Source organism: Vulpes lagopus, chromosome 11, assembly GCF_018345385.1.
Source record: "Vulpes lagopus strain Blue_001 chromosome 11, ASM1834538v1, whole genome shotgun sequence".
Taxonomy (NCBI): Eukaryota; Metazoa; Chordata; class Mammalia; order Carnivora; family Canidae; genus Vulpes; species Vulpes lagopus.
The window spans coordinates 5,794,821-5,820,358 of record NC_054834.1 but is presented as its reverse complement, the minus strand read 5'-3'; the positions used below and the strand labels follow the sequence as shown (position 1 = coordinate 5,820,358).

Sequence of the window (25,538 nt, the reverse complement as noted above, 5' to 3'; positions counted from 1 at the left end):
TTAAAGCCGAAGCAATTTTGGAGGCCCATTTTCAGAAAATTGGGAGCAGGACCAAGAGGGCACCCATGCCAGCAGGGTGGCCTGTCACACATTTTTCCAGGCATATCTGCGTGTGATTCACAGAGCCACACAAGCCACAGGCCATGAAAACACCCATTTTCCTTCGTCATTGTAGAATCTCTGTGGACCTTGAGTTTCTTTCCTTGTTAAATGAGAGAGTTGGGCCAAGATCCCATCCAGTTCTGAACTCATTCATTCACCCAACAAATATTTATTGAGCACCAGGTATATGCCAGGCATTATTATGGGACGTGATTATAAAATTCAAGAAATTATTGTGTTTTATGATACACATGAGTTATAGGGGAACGACAAGTGTTACTCAACTCAAGCTCGCAAGCAGATTTGTTATTCTGGTTGGCCTCCAATCCCAACAGCACCAACGGTCACCTGCCCTGTGCACTTGCCAAGGTGACACCCCACAGGTGTGTGGCTGTGTTAGAGACTCTGGTGACTCCCTTCAGGCATGGCAAAAGGCATGGGACCTCTCTGCCCTTTGGGGGACTTCAGGCAACCGCTGGGTTGGGGACCAGCACTGACCTGGTGGCCTCTGGCTGACAGAAGGCCTGCCCTCCCCCTGCTAAGCCGTCAGGTGTAGTGATCTAAACCTTAGCACAAACAGCATCCCACAGAGGAGAACGGGCACACGTTCACTGTTCGCTTATAGAACACATTTTCACCCTTGGGTAGGCTGCTATCAAGAGAAAGGACGTTTCAGAATGGAGCAGCTGCCTTCTCTCCATGACAAAGCTGGGCTGGAACAAGCTGGGTTTTCTTCTGGCTTCTGAGAAAGTGGTGTGGTGAAAGATTTCTTTACCTAATGGTGCTTTTACGTTGCCAGATTTGGGGGGGGCGGGGAGAGAAGAAGGAAAAAAGAAAAGCACATGTTTTATGTTAAACTTATGTTGTTTCTACAACAGTGAAGGAGCCAATTTTTCACTCCCAGGGCCTCACGGATTCCTTTTTAAGCAAGTTTACGAGTGGATATAATTAAGGCGTCTTCACATGACTCTTGCTTTCACTTGGAAGTTCTCAGGTTGGGCAAGCTGGTGCAGGTGAAGCTGGAATGCTGGCTGCTGCACTTCTGGGCACATACAAAACCCAAGCAAAGGAATAATTCACGCCAGAGAAAGAAGAAGAAAGAATACAAATGTATTCTATTGTAACATTCAAGTAGATGGATAAGTAAGAGCTGAATGCGGTTACTGAATGCGGCGGAGCCCAGGGCTCCTCAGTGTCAGCACTGTTAACATCTTGGGTGGGAGACCGTTCTTTGTGGCGGGGGCTGTCCTGTGCATTTTTTCTTTTTTAAGATTTTGTTTATTTCTTCATGAGAGACACAGAGAGAGAGGCAGAGGCACAGGCAGAGGGAGAAGCAGGCTCCTAGGGACTCAATCCCAGGACCCCGGGATCACGTCCTGAGCCAAAGGCAGATGCTCAACCACTGAGCCACCCAGGCGTCCCTGTCTTGTGCATTAAAGAATGTGTCACAGCATCTCTGGCCTCTACCCATTAGATACCAGTAACACACCCCACTGCTTGACATTGCCGAATGTTGCGGGGGGCCGTGGGGGGTGATGGGCAGATGGGGGTCCCCAGTTGAGAACCACAGGTCTAGATCTCCATACTCCTAAAATCTATTAATTTGCTTCATGGCTCAAGTCCTAGGCCACACTGAAAGTCCTAACTTTGAGGGTAACACCTTGTATATAGTACCTAGTCACTAAACAGCAGTTTGAAGGATAGATGCTATTCATGAAACAGGGAGACTGCACACAACTAGAGGGGTGTGCTTTATATTTCTAAAGAATGACAGTTTATCCTTATTGTTGACATGTAAATGTAATAGTCTGTTTTTTAAAAAATGACAAAAGTTCACGGACAGCGTCTACACCCCAATAAAGGCACTTGCGACACTAATTTACATTTCCAGAGGTAAAATGAAAAATAATCCTTTGTTAAACTTGTACATGCAAAATCAAGACTGATACTCCTCTCCAGGGTCATGTGTGGCAGCAAAGTTTGACCCACTATCATTGTTTTGTTTAAATATTTTTTTTTTGAGGGGCGCCTGGGTGGCTCAGTGGTTGAGCATCTGCCTTTGTCTCAGGTTGTGATCCTGGGGTCCTGGGATCAGGTCCCTAGGAGCCTGCTTCTCCCTCTGCCTATGTCTCTGCCTCTCTCTATGTCTCTCATGAATAAATAAATAAATAAATAAATAAATAAATAAATAAATAAATAAATATTTCTTTTTATTCCTTCAATTTTATGTCTGTTGGTTTGAAGATTCAAAATACAATCTGGTTGATCATTCAAAAAAAATTTTTTTTAATATTTTATTCATGTATTTGAGAGGGAGAGAGAACGCGTGCTTGAGCGCACCAGGGGGTGGGCAGAGGGAGAAAGAGAAGTGGACCCCCCCCAACCCCCAACAGGGAGCCAGACACAGGGCTTGACCCCAGGAACCAATAATCATGACCTGAGGCAAAGGCAGACGCTTAACCTGCTGAACCACCCAGGTTCCCTGATCATTCAAACTGTTCTTACTACCTTCCTCATGTGCTTACGTAGAATAAACTGCATTAACTCTCTATGTAAATGAGACTCGCCACATCCATGCCACATGGAAATAGAAACTGAACACAGGATATCTTGCACCGAGTGTATAAAAGCGTATGATACTTGGGACGTGATTCACGGAATTAAATAAACTTTGCTTTCCCCGTCCTTAAAGTTCAATTGTATTTCATTAATAACTCCGCATTTAGTGCCTGTGGCCCTATCATCACTGCCAACTCTGGACAGTTCCAGACACACCTGTACATAGTACATGACTTCTTTCTCTTGTCGTTAGTAAATCACCACCAGCCATTTGACTTTTATGACACTGTGGTGGGGAGAAATCTCACTGTTGATAGTGTTTCTTGAGGTTACAGTTAACCATTATTTCCAAGTAAATGAAAATCACATTTATTTTCCTTTGATGTAATATTTAAGAGTTATCATGGTTATGGCCTTTTATTATGCACTTAAACTCATTTTATCACATTCCATGTAAAAATTGTCTTCCTTTAATTACTGAGAGGGCTCTGAAGATCATATATTTCTCTGAACTGTCTGCTAATGTCTACTAATTTGAATTAAAAATAGAAATCTATACCCCTGTGTTGTTTGGATGATGGGTGAATACTACAGATAACCCTTAGACTCCTCTACATGAAGACATCTCATTGTGATTGCAGGAAGTTAAGATGTAGTCTTCCCTGAGAATTCCATTTTAATCTAAGTACTAATTCCTTAAAAATACTCTTAGTTATTTTTAGAGATTTTATTTATTCATTTGAAAGGGAGATGCAGAGAGAGAGAATGAGAGGAAGCAGGAGCAGGGAGCCCAAGGCGGGGCTTGATCCCAAGACCAGGAGATCATGACCTGAGCCAAAGAGAGACGCTTAACCATCTGAGCCACCCAGGCGCCCCTTAAAAGTACTTTTAAGCCAACGCAAGTCCTTTACTTTAGAGGTGAATTCTCTGAAAAGCAGAACAAGAAAACACTTGTCACACTCCATTAGACATGCTTGTCTTTCTATATACTGCAAATTAAGTATAAAGGAGGCCAATGAGGAAATTCATGACCGAGATCATTATAACCTAATAATCTGGTGGCTTAAACAAAGTCTCTCCCCCCTTCTGAAAATACATTCATGCTAGCCAGTGAATAAAGTGTTAGGATTTTGGAGGTTTATCTGAAATGCAATTATATCTTAGATATATTCAATGCATGCAGTCAGTATTTATTTAGCACCCACTGTGTACGTGGCATGGTGCTGTGAGCTAGGAGTCTGAATAAAACAGCTCCTTTTCGCTTGGAGCTTACAATCCAGTGAGAAAGCTGTACCAGAACATAACACGATAACGCAAGAGATAATGTCATAAAAAAAAGTACAGGGTACCTCAGGCTCACTCCCTATTTATAAATACTCCGTTTATTTATAAATATATATATGATATACATATATAAATTACATATTTTTATATATTTATATATATAAATTTGTTTATATATGTGTGTGCATATATATAACCTTCACTCTTAATCAATGACTCGAATATCGTGTGTAGTTACGACATTTCCCACAATAGAGGCTCAGACTGAGTTTGCTACGGTCGCCCACCATTGTGAACAGTCCAGAATGTCCCTGTTAACTCTGGAAAAGACATGAAGTTGTCAGGGTTTCTGTCACTGGATGCAGATTTCCAAAAAGAACCACATATATTCTTTCTCACACAGCTAATGTTTTTGCTAGACCAAGAACCACCATCTTCTGATACAGACACAGTAGACTTCACCTGACAATTTTAGAAGCTTATGGGGAAATTCTAAATGTTCGATGACCTCTTACCTAGTTAACAGCATAAAGTATATACAAAGGTTACCAAATTTCTCATGCTCCTATAAACAAGATCAGATAAACATCCAGTGCCTATTTAATGTTGTTAACCTGAGATTTTCTGGGAAAAGGCATGCTGTCCCCAAAACGCAGTTAGTTGAAAAAAAACATGTTTTATTAAGCAGACACCGAAAAACAAAAACAAGGTTCTCTCTCCACTTATTTACTTATCCGATGATGAAATGCAGAGTAAAGAAAAGTCCGGGAAAGCACTTTTAAATTTTATTTTGTAATATTTCAAATCAGTTCTGAAATAAAAATAGCAATGGGTAAAATAAATTGGGAAAATCTAATCCACCCATTTGGTATTTACCAAAGCTTCTCTCCAATGGAGAAAGGTTCCTGTTATGTCAAGCAGAAGACTTACATAATTATGCAGATCGCCCAAGCTCATCATTTTCTTATCTGTGAATTCTACTTGACTTGAGCTGTGGGTCTCAGGATTAATATTTCTTTGAAGAAAGGCAGGAGATTTACATATATATACACACACATATATATACATACATACAGTAGCTCCACAGAAAATTTATAGGCAGTAAGTTAGGCAATATAGCTACACGGGTATAATCTATTCTTCATATTTTCCTGGGGGAAGAAAACCTCATTCTTCTGACATCACATTCCAAGCCTGATACAGAAAATTCAGGCAACCCTGCAACAAAACCTGATGATAAGCAACTTTCCCTGTTGGACCAAGACCCAGGAGGGCCACCAACTGCTTCTAAACTATACAAAAACGTGCTGAAAAACACTTACATATAAATTGTGACACATTCTGGGAACTCTGAGTTTCTGCTTCACCATCCGTGGACGAGTTAAGAGGACAGTCATGTGCCGGAGCTTAACTAGCTGGTCTAAGCAAGAGAAAGGTACTGGGCAAGAGCAAACTCACAGAGGCTCCAGCTCTCTTCCTCGCCCCCCTCCACTCTCAACAGCTCAGATGCCTATCGGGGTCACAGCTCTGGGCCTGCGTCCTTGGCAGCCAATGTGACGGCCCAAGAGAATAGGAAGAGAAGCGGATGCACAGAACTCAGTTCTTAAAGAGCCATCTCTCAAGTGTTCCTAGACCCTCTATTCTCACCTTCTCTATCGATGGACCCGTATGTAGATAATGACCCCACACAGGACGACTGCTTAGCCTTTGGAAACCTCCAGTGACCCAGGCTCTCCCTCCTCCTGGATATGATCTGAAAGGATGTGTACCCCCAGGGGCCCACGACTGCCCCTCCTCCCCACCCCCACACCCTACAGAGGCAGATGTGCCCTCCAGTTCCTCTTCTTCCCATTAAAAGCCCGTGCTTTTAGGGGCTTTTAACTGTGTTTCAGGCTTCTGCTCTTTGCCATCTCGACTGCTTTCTGCCTGTTTCCCAAGGTCCCCATAAAGTATGACATGCTCGACAGAGAACCTCCAATCCTCAGTTTATTTTTACTACCAAAGGTCAACCAAGCCTTTCATGAGCAGCTCCCTGACATACATACTACGTGGGACAGGATGGCCCATCTCTTTGCTCCTCCGAGCTCCAGGACATCCTAGGACATACATTCGCTTATAGTGATTCTTCTCAAATTTCATAACATACTGGCCTTTTTTTACAAGAAAAACCATTTCCACAGACCCCAATGAGAGAAGCAGTGGCTGTAGAGCTAAGTTTTTAAGTTATAAAATGTCAGCCACACACTCCTCCTTCTGGCAACTGCTGAACTGGTCCCAGACTTATCTTCCTGCTGTAAACAACCAGAAAACTGAGCAAAATATTTGGGGCAACTGTTCTGAGGCAACAGACAACGGGGCAGTGCAGGACTGAATGACCTAAGAGAAGGGAAACACATGGTAAATATGTGAGCCGATAGAAAACAACAGTGTCCCCTTTTTCCCTCTTAATGTTCTTAAGATACAAGGGACTGTTCAGAATAGCATCACTGCACGGTGGGGGGTTCACTGAATACACACATACACACACACACACACACAATGACTGTGATTTATTATAATAAAATAGTTCGGTCTGTACCTAAGTTCAAAAGAATTTGGATTACCCTCAAAAGTGAATAAACAAAAATTTAAAAATAGTATAAAATTGCCAGGCCCTTCCCCCGGGGTACATTTGTGGCTCCCAGGTTAAGGAAATGATTTTGGAGCAGGTTCATGAATGTCCCGCTGCTTCTTGACAGCCTCCTTGATGCGGAGCTAACAAACGCAAGGTTGCGTCCCAGAAGCGAGCACAGGTCATGATGCATAGTAGGTGCTCAATGCAAGGCCACTTGATAAAGAGATGCATCTGCTGTGCCAGGGGACCTGCCGGCAGCCCTCCCTACACACGGGGGGCCAGCCCCTCCTCGTGGGAAGCTTCCCTATTCCTGAGAGTGTCAGTGCAGGTTGTGCTTCCTCCAGTCTTCCCACCATTGCCTTGGTGATGTCCTCGGGCTCCAGTCAGCAGCCTTCAAACTGGGCTAAGTGTCTCCCTGCAGTACACAGAGTTCCAGGTTAGGGGCACAGCAGGACAGTGGCCAGGGTTTTACCTCCTACCCGTGCTTTTTTTTTTTCAAAGCCAACCTGCCTGCACCTGCCACCTGCCCCAGGCTCTCCTCCTCCCTTCCCAGCACCCCGCTCACCCATCTCCCACCGGGAGTGCTCCAGGCCCTGGGGACGGGCCCTTCTAGGTGCCACACAAAGGGACAGCAGAGTGCAGAGCGCGTGACTCTGCTCCCAAGTGCTGAGGCTGGAGGTGACCGACTCAGGTGTGTCAATCTGCTCCATCTTCCCACTGGTGTCGTCAAACACCCATCTTAAAACTGAGCTCTTTGGAGGAAAGGACGAACTTTTTTTGGGGGGGGGAGGGGGGAGTCAGGAAAAAAAAAGTCAGACTCCATCTGGCAGAAAAGTAGTTGACTGGCTGATTTACCAAATGATTGAAATCACATCTCTTAGAGCTGGTAAGCCTATGGTAAACAGCTTCAGATGTCAACGAGGAACCGTGGAGAGAGGACACAGATTTTCAGAACTAGTTCAGTCCTTCCCAGGGCACAGAAGCTGGAGACTCAGTCTGCCCTGCACCGCCTTGATCAAGAGATCAAGAAGGGAACTGAGGCGATTTTCACATGATTATCCAAATGCGATAAAATAGGTCAAAGGCTCTCGGAAAGCTATAAAGCGCTTCGCAAAATTATGCCGTACGTAACATTCACACACACACCCCCATTCTGGTTTCTATGACCATCATCTCAGTTTTCAAGCGCTCACAAACCACATGAGACTAAATTCTCACTTCTGGGAATGTGACAGGATGAACGGGGTTCTGGACTACGGGCTCCTTATGGGCAAAGACTGCATTTTCTGTGTAACCCACACCCAGCAGCTTTTCTCGTATACAGTAGGCAATCACCATTTAATGCACGCCTCCTGGGTTGAACCACCCTGAAAACTGAAAATGAAACACGCACCTCAGATTCTGCTGAATTACACCAATCCACTAAAACAAGCTGCCCTGCGATACTGCAAACAGGGATTGCCACTGGGCAATAAATAGAACAGGTGCAACAATCAGGGCTCAGAATGCTCTGGAAACTCCACAAAAAGACCTGCAGGACGGATCTGCATGTGCTGTGTGGACTGAGATTTTTCCTTTACCACGGGATTTGCTTTCTCTTCTCCTTCCCAGTGTTGGCCCGAATACAGCCCCACAAGAGCCTGACCCCAGGAAGTAACAGGGCAGGAAGCTGGGGTTACCCCCAGATGACACTGTCTTCCTGCAAAGTTTCTGCAGTTGGTTAACACCTGTTACAGGAGGCCTTCCCTCCAAGGATTCATCGAGACAGGTAAAGGAGGAGGAGCGTGCTCCTTCGCCGTGACTTTATTAACCCTATTTTTAAAATAATTTGTGAGTCAGAGGAAACTGAAGTAACAGCAAGAGGAGTCTCAGTTTTGAAGGGACACTTTTTGTGTGTGTGTTATATTTACCAAAACAGAATAAATGCATTGCCTTGATTGAAATCCAATCCCTTCTTTGAGATCCTGAACTTCCTAATAAAACAGGAGCTCTCCCTGGAAGGCTTTATCTTCTCTACGAAGTGGCCCTGTACAGTATGGAGAACTCGAATTGCAGTATAACATAAATGTAGAAAAGTATACAAATCAAAACTGCAGCTCCATGAATTTTTCTTTACCAAATGAATACATCTGTGTAATCAGCGTCTGAATCAAAAAACATGACATCATCAGCATTTCAGAAGACCCTCATCTAGGGCACCTACACTTATTATAAAGAAGGCAAATTAGGACAAAGAGATGAAAATAAACATAGGATGAACAGGGAGCTGCATACACAAAAACCCAACCACTAGTGATTTGAATAGAACATACCCTAAGCTTATGCAAACTGACCCAAAAACTACAAGAGGATGTTTGGTTTGTCCAGCCAATGAATGAAAGTCCATCTCTCTATCTCTGTTTCTCCTTTTTATTTTTTTATTTTTTTTCAAGATTTTTATTTATTCATGAGAGATACAGAGAGAGAAGCTGAGACACAGGCAGAGGGAGAAGCAGGCTCCCTGTGGGGAACCCGGGATCACACCCTGAGCTGAAGGCAGGGCTCAACCACTGAGCCACCCAGGCGTCCCATTGTTTCCAGTTTTTATTTAAATTCTAGTTAGTTAACATATAGTGTTACTTTCAGGAGTAGAATTTAGTGGTTCATCACCTACATATACACCCAGTGCTCATCCCAACAAGTGCCCTCCTTGATCCTCATGACCCATTTAGCCCATTTAGCCCATCCCCTCCACCCACTTCCCCTGCAGTCACCCTTATTTTGTTCTCTATAGTTATTCTCTCATTCGGTTTGTCTCTCTCTCTTTTTTCCCCTACATTCATCTGTTTTATCTCTTAAATTCCACATATGAATGAGATCATATTGTATTTGTCTCTCTCTGACTGACTTATCTCACTTAGCTCCATCTACATCATTGCAAATAGCAGAGATTTCATTTTTTTTTTTTTTAGATTTTATTTATTTATTTGACACAGAGAGAGAGAGAGAGTGCACGCAAGCAGGCAGAGGGAGAGGGAGAAACAGGATCCCCGCTGGACAGAGAACCTGATTGTGGGACTCAATCCCAGGACCTTGGGATCATGACCACAGTTGAAGGCAGATGCTTAACTGTCTGAGCCACCCAGGAGCCCCCATTCTTTGATGGGCCGAGTAACCTTCTATTATATCTATCTACACACCCCACATCTTCTTTATCTATTCATCAGTTGACAGACACTTAGGCTGTTTCCATATTTTGGCTATTGTAGATAATGCTGCTATAAACTTAGGGCAGCACGTATCCCTTTGAGTTAGTATTTCTGTATTCTTGGGACGAATACCCAGGAGTGTGATTGCTGGGTCAGGGTAGGTCTAGTTTTAACTTTTTGAGGAATCTCTGTACTGTTTTCTTATCTCTCTGCTTCTCAATTTGTCCGTCTGTCTGCCTACCTACACTCTTCCTCTACCCCTCCTTCCCTTTTCCTCCTCATCCTGCACGGCCTCCAAATGTTAGAGACAAAAAAACCCCCAAAAAACGAAAAAACAAAACAAAACAAAAAACCTAAAAAAGCAACTTGTAAACAGTCTTGCGAAGACTATGACTTCTACAATAGCATCTCACTTAGCTAATTAAAACAGCGGGCGTTTAGCCTAGGTCAGTACTAGATAAAGAGGTCAAACTAAATATTTAAAACTTTGTACTAAGATGTTGCTGCTGGGGGAGGTTAGGGAGAGGGTGCCCTGACCAGACCTCCTTGTGCCTATTTTGCAACTTCCTGTGAATCTGTAATGCTTTCAAAATAAAAAGCTAGTGACAAAAAGCTTTGCTATGGCGGCAAAGCCACTATTCTTATTTATGTAACATGGTCAGTGTTTTTAGTATGATTTTTCTAAGAACTACAGCAATTAAAAAAAAAAAATCTTAACTTCTCCGGAAACCTCTAAAAACAACACTGAGGAGAAATAAGATATTAAGTTCAAATACCTACCCTAAAATGTGTTTTGGAAGCGAAGAACAAAATACCTAAAAACATTAAGTAGGGTACGCATGAGGGTTAATTTCCTTAATCCTAAAAAAAAAAAAAAAAAATTCCTTAATCCTGCCTCCCCTCCTCACACCTCCTCCTCATTACCTTACACCCGACCCCACCCCTGCTGCTTTAACACTAAAAAATGTGCTAACCATAAAGCGAATACTCAAAGAAAAATAAATGTATGGCTCTCAGAGCCCTGCGTATCAGGGGCGATGTCTCTTCCCTTTGTGTTGGTTCCCAAATGGACCGCTCCAAGCATGACAGAGCTGCACGACGACGGCTCTCTAGGTCCAGAAAGGCTCACGGATGGAGAAAACGGGGCACGGAGGTCAGACCACCCTTCAGCCCATCTGTAGATCAAATCATCTCCTAAACCGTCTCACTGTTTAATAAAGCAGCTATGCTGCTCGCCGTAGTTCCAAGATAAATTATCATCTTTGAACTGTTAGCTTTTCCATTTTTGGTGTTTCTTGCAGCAAAAGCAATTTATTTTTACTCACAATTTATTTTAAACAACTTTAAAAATAACTAAATATACTGCTTGGCAGAAAGAGCAAGTCCCCAGCCTATGTGAATCCGTGACCCGTCTGCCACCCGCCCTGCGAACGTGAGAACGACGACAGACAGCGGGATGTGCTCTCGCGGTCCATACACACCCGCGGGCCCCGATCCTAGTGAGCAGGGGAAGACCAGAGGCCCAGAAAGTTCGGAGGCTGGAGCCCCGATGAAGAGCCCGTGCTCGGGGAGGGGCCCGCCGGGGCGCACTGCAGTCACCCGAAACAGCTTAGCAACTGCAGATCAACCGGTCCTCGGGAGAGAGGGTGCAGACTCGTGGTTTTCTCTCTTTAGAAAGCTGAGCTGTCGCCGAAGGGTCGAGGGCTCCGGGTGCAGGTCTCCCTCCTGTGAGATGGTCCGGGTGTCCAGGGGCCGCACCGGGAAACGCGCCGGCCCGTCCCTGCCACCAAGGCCGTGACACGGGGAGGAAGGACGAGCAGGAGAAAACAGACAGAGCAGCAGCCTCGCCAGCAGCCAGGAGAAGTCCCAAAGTAGAAACAGCACAAGAAGAAGTGACTGGGCCATACGATGAAATAAAGAGCATTTCAAAGACTGGCCCCGAGCCACGCAGGGCAAACAACAGTCCCCTTTCAAGGGACAGTAAGACCCACCGTGGAAGGAAAGAGGGGTCAAGTGGCTGTGCTGGGGGGGGGGGGTCCTGGGATGGGGGCGAGGGGGCAAGGTGAGCGGAGCCTTCCCCTGCTGGGCTCTGCAGCCTCCGGGCAGCCTGAGCGCAGGGCAGGCCATGTAGCCGCAAAGGGCACCAGCTCCCCAGGGGCCAGGGTGACCCCCTCTCGCCAGATGACCTTGGGTAAGTGACATGACCTTCTTAAACCTCAGGTTCTCTACACCTACCCCAAGGATGCTGACAGTCATGGTGAGGGTCAGAGGTCAAGTGCAAGTCCACTCTTCAAACAGTGCTCACATCCACCACTTCTGGAATGTGCTCCGGGGACAGGCCCTGTGGTCCTCCCCCTACACAAATCATCTCGTTCCATCCTCTCCCCAGCTCCCTGAGATAAGTGCCATGACGGTGTTTTTTTTTTTTTTGGTTTCTTTTTTTTTAAGATTTGTTTTAGAAAAAGAGAGAGAGCACAAGTATGCTTGTGGGATGGGCAGAGGGAGACAGTGTCTCAAGCAGCCTCCTCGTGGGGCGTGGAGCCCAACCCGGGGCTGGATCTCACAACCTGAGCCAAAACCAAGAGTCAGAAGCTTAACTGACTGAACCACCGAGGTGCCAAGATAAGAGCCATTATTATCTTCACTCTGCAGAGGCAAAAATCACGACTTGCAGTAGTTACTCAACTTGGCCACGAGCACCCCGCAAGCAAAGTGAGGTCCAGGTCTGGAGACAGCACACCCCCGTCTGTCATATCCTGCACGGTCCTACTCGCGTGGAGGAGGCAAAGCCCTAATGCTTCACTGTTATCCAAAGAAAAGCACCACAGAACAGGTCTAGAGATTTTTTTTCTTTGGTATATTTATTGTTTTATATGCTCACATTTTAGTTCCATGTATACATTTTAGTTTTCCTACTTATAAAAAAAAAAAGTCCAACCTCAAGAAGATGCTAGATATAGGTTATACTGCCTTTTCTGGAACAAAAACATCCATCAGATGTTACTGATGATCATTCTAGAATCCCTGGCCTTGGGCACTCTTTAACCTGTTATAATAATGTTCAGATTGGAAAAAATTATAGACACGATAATTTCGGACACGCTTAGAACCAGCGGAAGTTCACAAACATCCACCCAGAGTAGCCTTGGTTGTAAGAGCAGAATGATCCCCGGAGCCCTAAACAACTGGCACAGGCAGCTTTCTTGACCTCTGGCTTGCTCACTCCCCTTCACCCCGAGAATGTAGTCAATTCCTGGCTGAGGAAGTGTCCCTCTTGCCTCTGAGTCAAGAAACCCTGGAATATTTCCCCCCGTTTTGCAGACACATGCAATGCAATGCAGACCCATGCATTCCACTTCACAGCCAGGGAAAATACAAATGGATAGAGACGGTCCAGGGGAATCTCCACCAGCGAGTGGGCATATCTGAAAGGCGACCGTAAGCACCTGCTGCAAAATAATACCTCCAGCAGGGAGAGCAGGGTAGTGAGGGGGCCGGACAGGTGCCAGCGCCCGCACGGACGGCCAGGGGGACGGAGGTGCCCTGCTCACTCCCCCTACCCTGCTCACTCGCATGATGGTGCACAAGCCCCCAAGACAGTAGAACCAATCTGGATCATACCAGGTTCTGCGCACTACACATTTGAAGGCTGAACAGAAGCATGTGCAGGTGAAGCTTCACTCGATCGAACTCTCTTTGGAAGGAAACCCATCTGCAGATGGGATTTTTTTTCCCCTTGATTGGCGCACTGAACGCACCTGCGACATAGACTATGCTGCTTCCTCAGATGGGGAAGGGCTTACTCACGTCATCGTTCTCCCTCCATCTCTAGGAGGCCACTGCGAAGCTGACGTGTTTGATGGCACATTTCAAAAATCACTGGATATTAATTAGTTATTACCTGTTACTTTTAGAACAGCTCTTAAACTTAGCCTCGGCCTTGTTGGTTTGCGAAGAGCACACCTGACGATCCTAAGGTGAGGACGGCTGCTATTACACTACGTGACGCCTAGTGCTTCTCTTTCATTAAAATTCAACCTGGTAAGTGGCGCTCAGAAGCCACCCAGCCTGTCAAACTTCTACTAGACTACAAACCTGCACTCGGCACACCTGTGCTGACCAACATCACGCTTCAGCTGCGGCTACCACCTCCTTCCACCCCTTCCCCGGTCACCTAGATGAGAGAGAAAGCAAGCCTAGAAGGGAAATGAAGTCTGACCTCTTCCCAAAACAAGGTCCAAGGAGGAAAGAAAAAAACAAATCCCCCTCAAACTGCAGGAGAAGTACATATACTATTGGCGACTCTCCCCACCCTGGCACCCCGTCTTCGTGGGCTTCGTCTGCACGGTTCAGGCCTTGAATCCATGACTGCTTATTTTCCTGGCTATCATTTGAACGTTTTGTTTTTGCAACTGGGCAACATTATGAATATGTAGTAGCCATTGCCCAACTCTCTCAAAGCCTGGCTCTCCTAGCCAAGACCTTAAGAACAAGACTCTGGCATGAGGCAAGATGGTCTCAGATAACCACCCAGGTCTTCAATCGTCTGGGCCTTTTCCCATCGATGCCTCTCCTTCAAACCAGGCACATCCCTGAGTTTGCATAATGACAGAGCGTCTTTAGAAGTCAAAAGTGAAGCGAAAAACTGGGCAACTGGTCTGACTCTTTATGTCGTCCCATTTCACCAAATTGCTCAACTTTCTGTCCTGCCTTGGCTGGGTGGACTTTTGTTGATTGAAGGTCAAGTGGCATAGCTTTTGCCCAAATAACTTTTGCGATGAATGCACAGAGGCCAACTACTAAGCAAGCCACCCTGAACTCAATACACTAAATGCCTGAAGGTTGACGGGAAGAGTTTACTTATCCAACAAGAGATGCATCATCTCTGGCTCTAAAAAATCCACGTTTTCCCTTAGTGATAATCTCTAAGCCTCCACTACATCAATGACGACTACAGACCGATTATTCAGTTTACATATGGGATTTTTTTTTCGTACTTTGCTTTATAATGAAGAAATAGAAACGATCGTTGGGAATCTCTGCTAGAGCACTGAAGTTTCCACTATGTTAGAAATAGTAAGAAGAAAGCTCTTTCCTTCCTGATGGAAGAACTGTGTTCTGACTTTTCTTTTGGAAAAGTTATGGGTCATCGTCAATGAGAGATCTACTAACTCTCACATCCCACGTCCTATTCATTTAAACAATGACGTTCCTCTAAGTGAGAATTGTGATTTCTGTAATATTTTCTCTTTAAAGTCAATGCTTCCGTATATAATCTCTGGCACATTGGCTTCTTATAAAGGATCTGATACAGACAGTCAGCAACCCTGGAGTGTACACAATTTGTTAAGTTTGTCCTCTTCATAACAGCTATTTACACACCCTCACGAGCTTAAGTGTGTGCTTCATTTAAATCACAGAAATGACTCTACAGATCGGTGTGAGGGCATTACCACATTTAGCCACAGGCACTGCTAACTGACCCAACTGCTACATCAAGGTGCTTTCCCTCCTCGTTTTTACTTCACGTATTTATAGATCTGGCGAATTTACAGAAGTTTATGACACAACTTCAAAAAGTCATAGTTCGGATTTCTAAAGTAGATGTTTTCAAGGCTCACAAATGTATTGTCCTGTATCATATGAAATGTGCAATTACGATGCATATATAAAGACACCTACCTCTAAAAAAAACAAACAAAACAAAACTTCATAACGAGAAAAAAAGTGGGGAAGAACAAAATTGGAGCAGAATGCACCAAAATTGTGAAGGACGTTGGGTATAAGTAATAGGAGTGCAACAAAAAATTTGAGTATTTTTGATGTTAGTCTCTCGATTCACAAATAGGACTCCAGTGAGAGGAGGCATCAAGGGCTAAGAAGCGATGATGTCTTAAAGGAGGAAGAGGGAGAGCTTTGGAGACGTGTGATACTGGTGTCTGGAAAAGGTGTCTGCTGTGTAGCCGGAAAACCTCTCCACGCCTAAATGTTGACTAGCTTGGTGGTCATGGGCAAACTGCAGAAGGGCTGAAAGCCTGAGTCCCTCACCTCCAAATGTGGATAATGACCCCCATCCTGTGGGGTTGTTAGGAAGCTTGGAGAGATGGATGTTAAGGCATTGTGTAAACTGTAAAGTGCTGTACAGTGCAAGGTGTTATTATTACGATGACATCACTGCTTTAGCATCTAGATCACAGGGACAGCACACTTATTATTTACAAGTTTAAATATGTATCTTGCATGCTTTCAGATTTGCTTTTAATTTCATGGATGTTTCCAGCTGCAAGGAGTCATCAAACCATCTAGTTTAGTTATTTTACGGGAGCTGAAACTGGAAAGGTAGACACGAACCTGTTTTCTCTTTCTATTATCACTAACAACGGATTACAGGGGAAAAAAATACACTAAGCCCTGTCCTAAGAAAACCTCCTTTAGCAATGCAACTTTTGAAGGAATGATGATACATGTCTATTCATATTTGTATTAAAAATAATCACGAACATCGAACGTCTGACATTCTAACTTTAAAAAGTTATGTAGCGTATTTTTGCGGTAATTTGTCAACGTTTTTTATTCATGGTCATACATGAAAATTTTCTTTCTTAGGTGAAGATATATTCATAACAGCTTGCAAAAAAAGAAAGAGAGGAAGGAAGCAGGAAAGGAAGGAAGGGAGGGAGGGCAGATTAAGGCAATACATTATTCTTATAAATACACTGCATGCATACAGGCTATTGGAGCACCAGGAAATGCCAGCAGAGGTAAAGAAATCAAGAAGTAACTATAAGGATACGGTTTCTGCCTCTCTATTAACTTTGCAGCAAATCAAAGCCAAGAAAAAAGTTCTGAAATTCATCATAGGTAAAAGCCCCTTAAAATCAGCATCTTAAAAACCAACGGGTGGCATAATAATTCTTCCACAACCACCTTTCGTTTTTCTGGCATTCATCTGGACGTAATCAAAAGTAGGTGAAATTGGGGCTTCTTTTCCTTTGCTTGGAAAAGAGATGAACATTATTTAAATTTCTAATACCATATTAAAATATACTCTCAAAAAAGGACCTTGCAAGTTAGTACTAGAACACACTTAAGATAGTCTAATTTATCTCGCTCGGGACAATTTAACCATCTGCTACGGCTGATGATATTTAAGAATGAACTAGGAGATACTGCGGAAACACAGACAAGCCAGCATGTGTCAGGTATTCCATGTTTGCTGGTAAATAAGGAAAACCAGGTTTTTGATGTTACAAAAAAAAAAAAAAAAAAGAAAAAATCCTTTCTGACAACCTTTCTGGAATCTCATTTTACAACAGTAAGAATTTTTCCAGGCACACATGCCTGTCCTTGAGATTCATTAAAGTGATTTGTTTTTATTCCAGACTCTAAAATAGTGATAAATCTATGGGTAAGGGGCAAAGAACCTCAAACACGCACAGGTTTTCACATAAAAATGTTAGTTTGTCATATCGGAGGGATTATACGCATCAATTTTCTACAAAACGTGGAGTGAAAGAAAGGAACTTTCAAACAGCTATAATGATATCATGTGTCAGGAAACACAATGGCTAAGGCAATCGTGGCTTCACCCAGCATGCGCTGGCTTGCAAGTACCGAGTAGTACCCTGTCAGGCAAGGCATTTCTGGCTTTGAAATAAAACCCTTCAAAAATGTTCTTAAAACCACTGCTAAGTAAAGGGGCCAGGAACCACTTCTGTATTTCCTCCTCCATAAAGGCATGAACACCCCCTGGCATCTCCAAGAGCCCTATTGGGGCCCTGTGGTACAAATCTACCTGTTTCCAAATGATCCTCTGCAAATAAACTGGTGAATCTGTGCAATTTTCAACAGTGAATCAGGACACAGGCGTCTTCTAACTCACAAGTGGCCGTGGCTCAGTTCATCTGAGAGACACTTTCTGACCTCAGTGTGATTCAACATGCATCTATCATGTCTAGAATTATGAAGACTTTTGTTCCTCTCTTTGTCTTCTGCAATAGAAGTTAAACAAAGGATGTCAAGTAATCCTTTTTCTCATTCATGACAAGTGGTAGGGCCGGATCATGCCACCTGGGGAAGAATGTCAAAACTATCGACTATCATCCAGATTCAGTTCAATTCTTCACAACCAGCCATAAGTTTTAAAAAATGCCATTTTCTTTTTTTTTTTTTTTTTTTTTAAGATTTTACTTATTTACTCATGAGAGAGAGAGAGAGAGAGAGAGAGAGGCAGAGATACAGGCAGAGGGAGAAGCAGGCTCCATCCAGGGAGCCCGACGTGGGACTCGATCCCGGGTCTCCAGGGTCGCGCCTTGGGCTGAAGGCAGCGCTAAACCGCTGAGCCACCCGGGCTGCCCCCATTTTCATTTTTAAATGTAAAATGTGTCACCTCTCAGGCACTTTACTTTTGATGTTGTACATTTCCTCACGGTAGTTTAGAAAAATAAAGGAGGAAACTCTAAAACCTTAGCATGTGCTGCAGTAAGACACGCACGTTCATAAAATGACCGGTGATGGTGGGCTGGCGGACAGGGCGCCAAGCCCTCCTCATTCTTTTCCCTTTGCCTGGACGCAGGGCAAAACCTCATTGTTGAGATCCAGCTAAATGTTCTCTTTCTGAGAAACTGTCCCCATCACAGAAATAGGATGAAGCCCATTTTGGGGGGCTCCCACTGAAATCCCAAATCGCATCTACCGTAAGATGCGGCCTTACCCGGGGTTGCTCCGTCTCTCTCCCTGCTCAGCCCTTCCACCTGTGTGTGCTTCAAAGATAAGCAGTTACCTTCTTCCTCTCGTATTTCCAGAACCCAGCACGCGGTGTGCACGCAGTGTCTGTGGTTCTGGAACTGGCGTGCATCAGAAGCTCCCGCAGGGCTCATATTCTCAGACTGTAAGCCAAGCCCCATCCCCATAAGCACCCTATCCAGAGGGCCGGCTGGGGGAACCCAGAATGTGGGTTTCTATCAGCCTCCAAGTTCTACTGCTGCTGCTGTCTTGGGACACACACCCTGAGAGCCCCTGTAACAGACTTCTCATGACTTCAGGGGGAAAAGAAAATTCAACTTTGAGCCTGATTTACTAAGGAAATGCAAAACTGTTCCTGGATCTTGAGGAAGCTCAGGCAATGAGTAAGAAATGGGAGTCTGGGAACAAAGATGAAATATCTTCTCCGCCACAAGCTACACACACCACTTGGGGCACTCATCAGGATTGCCTAAGCAGTCTTTAAAAAACAAAAAAAAACAAAAAACTTGTGTGCTGGCACTCCATCCCCCAGAAGATTCTATTCAGCTGGTGGAGGGTGCTGCAAGCCATCCTCTTTCTCATCCTTCTCATGTGATTCTAAGGTTCATGCAAGGTTCAAAACCTACTACTTAAAAAAAAAAAAGTCACCTCCTAGTCTTTCCAGTTCAGCCGCTAATGTACAAACCAAGTGATGTGATGCTGTCTTAAATAAGAAATGCGGGATTCCCGTCGGAGGATTTGTGGCATTATAACACAGATGTGATCCCCAACGTACTTATCAGTTGCTCAGAGCTGCAGCTACTCCAGCTGCCCGCCACGGCAACCTGCTGAAGAAAGAAGCTGGTAATCCAGGACCCGGCCTGGCTCAACACGGACGAGACAGGGAGCATGACCCAGGACGGGGGCGGGTTATTTTCTGGCCCAAGACAATACCTGCATTTGAAACATGTAATAAAATAATAATTTGAGCCCACCCCCCCCCCCTGCTTACTCGCTCTATGGCCTCCAGACTTTTCCATCCGAGCACTTCCACCCACCCAAGTGACCCTTCCTCCTGGAGCCTTCTCGGCCTCTGTGAACAGCTGGAGTGTTGATCCTGACCTTCTAAGCCAAACCCGGTGTGTCTCCTGGGACTCCCTACATCCTGTACTGGTCACACATGAACTGCCTCCAGGTCAGCCTCAGTCACCTGTTCTGCGTCCTCACTGCTCCCCCTCGCGCCTCTCTCCTTGGCCCGCAGAAGCCACCCAGCTCCCTATTTCCACAGTTGCCTCTGCAATGCACTCACTCCCCACGTGGCTGCTAGAATCATCTTTCTCAAACCCCAAACCCATCTTGCTAGTTCCTAGCTTAGGGCTCCCCAGTGAGCCTCCCCTCACCCGGAGGGGGGATGGCCAAGCTCTTAGGATGTGTGGCCCCCCATCACCCCCTTCTGCTGCCATCACACTGAGTCACCAGTGCTCCTCAGACCTTTGCTACCACTGGCACGACGCGTGGGATGCCTTCCTATTGTGCATTCTCCAGGGGAAATGCCCACAGCCCAGGGCCATCTATACCCGGCCCCCTCTCCAGGTGGAACTAAAAGCAAAGAATAAAGCCAGAAGAATTCACCGTGTACAGAATTCTATCACTGGTTCTGTGACATAGTTTCACGCTGGTTATCTATAGATTTCTCTTGCCCTAAATGACTAAAAGGCAAGCACCGACGCTGATTCATTCCTAAGTCTCAGAACGTGGATGGAACAGTGCAAACTGCTCACTGTGGCCCAAACGCAAAGAAAATAAAAGCCTAAGTCGTAACAGGCAGCTATTCGTGTCCTTATACTCAAAGGACAAACAGCAGCGGTTAACTTATGTAATTATTTCTCCTAAATCAGGGCCAGGTGTGCTGGCCCACCAGGATGGACTATAAGTTGGAGCAGAGAAGGAAATTCTATCCGTCGGTGCTCGCTTTCACATACTACTTTCTGAAGCAAGCTGCTGAAATTTGGTAGGAGTAAAATTTATTTTAAGCATATGCAATTCACAGATGCTTAGTCAACAGGGTCAGGCATTTGATATTATACCTCAGGGCCTTCAGAGATTTAAAATGTCAAATCCAGCACTTAGTTTCTAACAGGGCTAAACAAACAAGCCACCACCCACCGCTCACTGGCCCCAAATACCCCCTCCTGCTCCCGACTGGCTCAGGGAACTTTCTAGACAACTGTATTGACTGTGTCTATCTAAATGTGTAGGAAGGAGGCTGTACCTAGTGACTCTGAAAAAGTGAAAATTTCAGTCAAACCGGTTATTTGACATAAGCTTGGATCCCTGCCTGAATTCAAACTAACCTGCTCATGCCCATGGGCTGGATGGCAGGCTATCCTTCGAGGTTGTGCAAAGAGCCAACTGTTGAAACTGTCTTAGGAAAGGCGACCTTTTAGGAGGAAGATGAAGAAGAAGGAATGGATGGACAGACGCTAGGATGTCCGACGGGAATGACCCCCGAGAACAAGGTTTATACTCTATCCCCATAAGTGCTGATGGCTTAAGAATAAACCGCTAATAACCAAGGCCAAAAATGTCTCTTACAATGATTTCAAATGTCCAAAAGTGACAGAAGAAAACAAATTGAAAGTAGTTTTGTACAGATCGGAGAAGCAGAATCTGCTTTTGAAACCGTGTATGTGGAAACAATGCAGTGGGGAACCGTTCTAGAACTTTGCCCTTTTCTCATATTTGTAGAACCCGACTTTAAATAAGCCCATTTCATGTTCTGAGTCCAAAATCACACACACAGAAACACACAACTTTCACAGCAAGCCACGGGGCAAAGGCCAAATGCTTCCCTAGGTGGGTCCTAGCTAACATTCTGATCCCACCTGAATTTTAGGGCCTGGGGCACCAGCATGGGGCCAGCTTCCCTTAACAGCCATAATCATCAATTTCCTATCAGAGTTGACTTGCCACTCCTGTCAGAAAAGGTTCAGACACTAGCTGCTGATCCTGAAGCTTAGATCAAGGGCGGGGGTGGGGGTGGGGGAGTGTATTTTCTTTTTAAACAGGGCGGGATCCTTCACCTTCATCTTTACTGACACTGCCTCTAAAAACATTTCAAAACATGTTAGTGCTGTCACGTGGACCAAGTCTAATCATGCAGCACAATGGGCTTTTGGCAATCGGCTTCTTCAAACTTCAGAATGAGTTTTTAAAAAATCACGGACTCTGCAACTAAATATATAAAGCCAGAAATAATGGTTACAAACCCACTGGAGCCATCAGCCAGGTAACTGCTGAACAGAGCTCCACGGGTGTGAATACATGAGATACACAGACTGCTGGGCCCCTTTGCAGATTGAAAAGGCAGTTTACTAATACAGATCTTCCTTGACTCGCGATGGGGTTATGTCCCCATAAGCCCAGGGCAAATTAAAAATATTTTAAGTTGAAATGCATTTAATCCACCCAACCTACCGACCATCATAGCTGAGCCTAGCCTGCCCTCAACGTGCTCAGGACACCTACGTTAGCCGACAGGAGGATAAAATCATCTAATGCGAAGTCTATTTCATATGAAGTGTTGACTCCCTCACATGACTTGTGAAGTCTGTACTAAAAGTGAAAAACAGGATGGTTGTCAGTGTGTGGGGGTTGTCGACCCTGGTGATCACGGGGCTGGCTGGGAGCTGCAGCTCGCTGCCACCACCCAGCATCACGGGAGAGGGCTGCACCGCCTATCACTAGCCTGGGGGGGAAAATCCAAATTTAAAATTCCAAGTACAGTTTCTACTTAACGTGCATCGCACGTACAATAAAAGATTCTAAGTCAAACCATCATAAATCGAGGACCCTCTGTACTTCATTAACGACTTAAAGAATCACACAGTAGAGGTGTTAGTAGAAACTACTAAGATCACCCCTACCCCTTTTAACTCATAACGTCCAGCACATTCTATCCACTCAATAAATACTCTTTGAATTTTGAGATGGACTCAGGAGCCTGGGCCTGGTAACTGCCACGTCCAGCCTGACACAGAGCTGGAACGAGAAGAGGCATCCCGGCTTCCAGGCCACGACCGACTGGGCTTCCTGACCTCTGAACTCCCGAGAGAAAAGAGGGTAGTGGATCTTCACTTGGGATACGATTCAAAATCCTCTCATTCCCTCCTCTTCAACACAGCCTACTAAATGGAGAATGTCTTCAGAGGAAGAGCTGGGACAGGCCCCCCGCACTCCCCAGAGAACCACCCAGGGTCTCTCTTCTGGAGCAACACCTTTACCTTTCCATTTTCCAAGGGAGAGGGGCTTGCTTAACAACCCCCGAGCAGTGTCCAAGCTCACTGCTGCTCTGGCGACTGAGCTGCCTCCACAGAAGGCAAAGCGACTACTGAGTAAAGGAGCAAGAGTCTAGACCACCCAATAGGTGGACGTTTGTTCCAGGTTTCACAGAGACCAGTCCTAAGGAGCCCGTTCCCTGGTCCTTTCCTCCCACTCCCAGCACCTGCCACTAGGTGTTTGCACACACCCGACCTGGCTCTCCTAAAACCAGAACTCACAGGGGGCAGTGGAGCTAGGTGGCGGAGGCAGGACTCGCAGGTGAGAAGGCCTGAGTCTGACCCCTGGCTCTGCTTCTTCCTAATGTGGAAGTTGCTTTACTTCTCTGGACCTCAGTCCCCCCTTTTAATAAAGCGCGTACTCACCACATATGCCTAATGTAAGGATTAAAAGGACGCGTAAGACAGTGCTTGACAGTACCAAGAGCCATGAGAACAGAAGATACCAAATCTTAGGGGAAAAGGGCTCTCTAAACCGAGTAAATTTGCTTGAACAAACCCGACCGAATTTGCTAAGGGTCCTTAACACCTTTGGTAAAAACATCTCCTTTTATATTTTTAATAATTCATCCTTTGAAATTGGTTTTGTAATGTTACTCTAACAGAATGACATCTGTTCGCCTACCCTCACAATCGTGTTCAGGAGCATTCTGTTTTAAGCAAATACAGGACAGGCAAAATAAGCGGTATTTATACATTTTCTCGGAAACACATCTCCAAGCACTAATAGCAGTGTTCAAAGGGGGGAGAGCAAAGAGCTGCAAAGGAGTTTAAAACACACACACACACACACACACACACACACACAGTGATGCTTTGGAGGTGCTCCAAGAGTCAATTTAAATTAAGGAGGGGGCGCCCTGTAGCAGAGAGGGAGAGACACCACCTGCCTAAGAGGACCCTGTTGCAGGAGCAGGGCCACAGCCTCCAGGGCTCCCCGCAGAGATGAAGGGGAGCCCTTCAGACTCCTTAGAGGATGCAGAGCTCTCCACCAGCTCTGTCGGTGAAAAGACTAATCCCCTATTACCGAAATCACCCTCCACCTCCTCTTTCCTATATTTTGCAAGGTTGTTAACAGTCCAGATGTTCCAAAAGAGCTTCCTTACATGAGCAGGTAATCTTTCCAGAGACCTTAGCAGTCTCTCCCCTACGCCAGTGATCCCCAAACCTGGCTGCCCAGCGGACCCACCAGAGGAGCTCTCCAAGATCCTGATGCTCAGGTCTCAGATCAGACCAAGGAAATCAGGATGTCTGGGGTGGGAGGGGGCAGACCTGAGTTTTCGTTTGGTTTGGTTTGAAGATCCCAAGTGACTGTAACCCGCAGCGAAGTTTGGGAACCTCACCGGCTTGTGCATTAAAGCTGCCCCAACAAACTCGCTCAGCGCCGAAGCCCGGCTCCCTGTGCCAATGACATCAGCAGCAAGTACAGACCTGACTCTTGGAACCCGGGTTGCTTGATTTTGAAATTGTGTAATTAAGCCTTCGGAGGCATGTTTCTCATGTCAAGTGGGTTTACGGCCGGTAGTCACGAAGCCAAGGCTCGCTCATGTTCAGTCTGGACATTTGGCACCGCTGAGCCACGGACATCAGTCCTTCTTTCAAAAAACATCACCTTCGATATTTCGGGTGGCCCAACGTCAAATTCTTCAAAAAGGCTAAATGGCACATTTGCCCCCCCCCCCCACGAGAGAAATCTCGGATCTTGAGAAGGAAAGTGTGCCGTGGGCCTCATTTCGAGAAGCGGAGGGGACCTGAGCGGGTCGGGGCTCCGTGCGTCCCCGGGAGCCTGGGGACGCCCCCCGCGGGCTGCAGGTGCCGGCAGGTCCCGGAGGTCCCGGAGGTCAGGGGCGCGCGGAGCCCGGCGCGCAGGGGGATGGAGAGCGGGACAAGCGCCGGGGGGCCGCGCGCGGGGGGGCCCAGCGCACCCCTTGGAGCCGGGCAGGGCAGCCCGCGCCTCCTCCCTCCCGGCAGCCACAGGCAGAGGCACACGCGGGACCCCCAGAAGGGTGCGCGCACCCCAGGAGAGGGCCCGCCCCGGCCGGCCAGGTCGGGGTGCAGCGACACCCGGGGGGGTGTGCCCGGGGGGTCCGCGGCCGCGGAGGGGGACCCGGCTCGCCCCGAGCCCCGGGGGCGCGCACCCGCACCCGAGCGCAGCCGGGCCCCGGGAGGAGGCGCGGGGCGCCCCGCGGCCGCCGAGCCCGGGAAGTTGCGCGCTGCAGCCCCGCGGGCCCCGCGCAGGGAGGACGCCCCGGCCCGGGAACCCGCGGCCGCTCCTCCTCCCACGGCCCCGGCGGGGGCGCAGCCGGCGCTCCAGGAAGCGGGAAAGGCGGGCGGGAGGCGCTCACCTCTCTTCTCCAGCGCCGAGCTCGCCTGCAAGTGCGCCGCCAGCAGCGCCAGGAGCGCGGCTCCCACGGGCCCCGGGGGGCGCATCGCGGCGGGCGGCGGGCGGCGGGCGGCGGGCGGCGGGCGGCGGGGCCTGAGGTCGCGTCTGCCGGGCGGCGGCCGCGGGACGGGCTCGCGGGGACTCGGGCCGGGGACGGACTCGCGGGGACGCGGGCGTGCGCACCGTGCCGGGGGCGGAGGCTGCGGGCGCGGCGCGGCCCGGACGTCTAGCTCGCGGGGGCGGGGGCGGGGGCGGGGGCCGGGCCGGGCCGGGCCGCCGGGGGAGGGGCCAGGCGGCGGCGGAGGCGGCGGCGGGAGGAGCCGAGCGGCACAGACGGCGGGCGGCGG

At 46.9% G+C, this 25,538-nt stretch overlaps 1 protein-coding gene across 1 annotated transcript in view; it reads right to left on the bottom strand.

Moving 5' to 3' along the window:
* The window catches only part of EGFR (epidermal growth factor receptor), a 201,375-nt gene extending 176,043 nt beyond the window's left edge, over positions 1-25,332 (bottom strand). The window contains exon 1 of the mRNA XM_041721689.1: positions 25,154-25,332. Within this exon, the coding sequence (XP_041577623.1) occupies positions 25,154-25,238 (85 nt within the window). The 5' untranslated portion in view covers positions 25,239-25,332. The remainder of the gene's footprint in view (positions 1-25,153) is intronic.
* Positions 25,333-25,538: the final 206 nt, after the last annotated feature.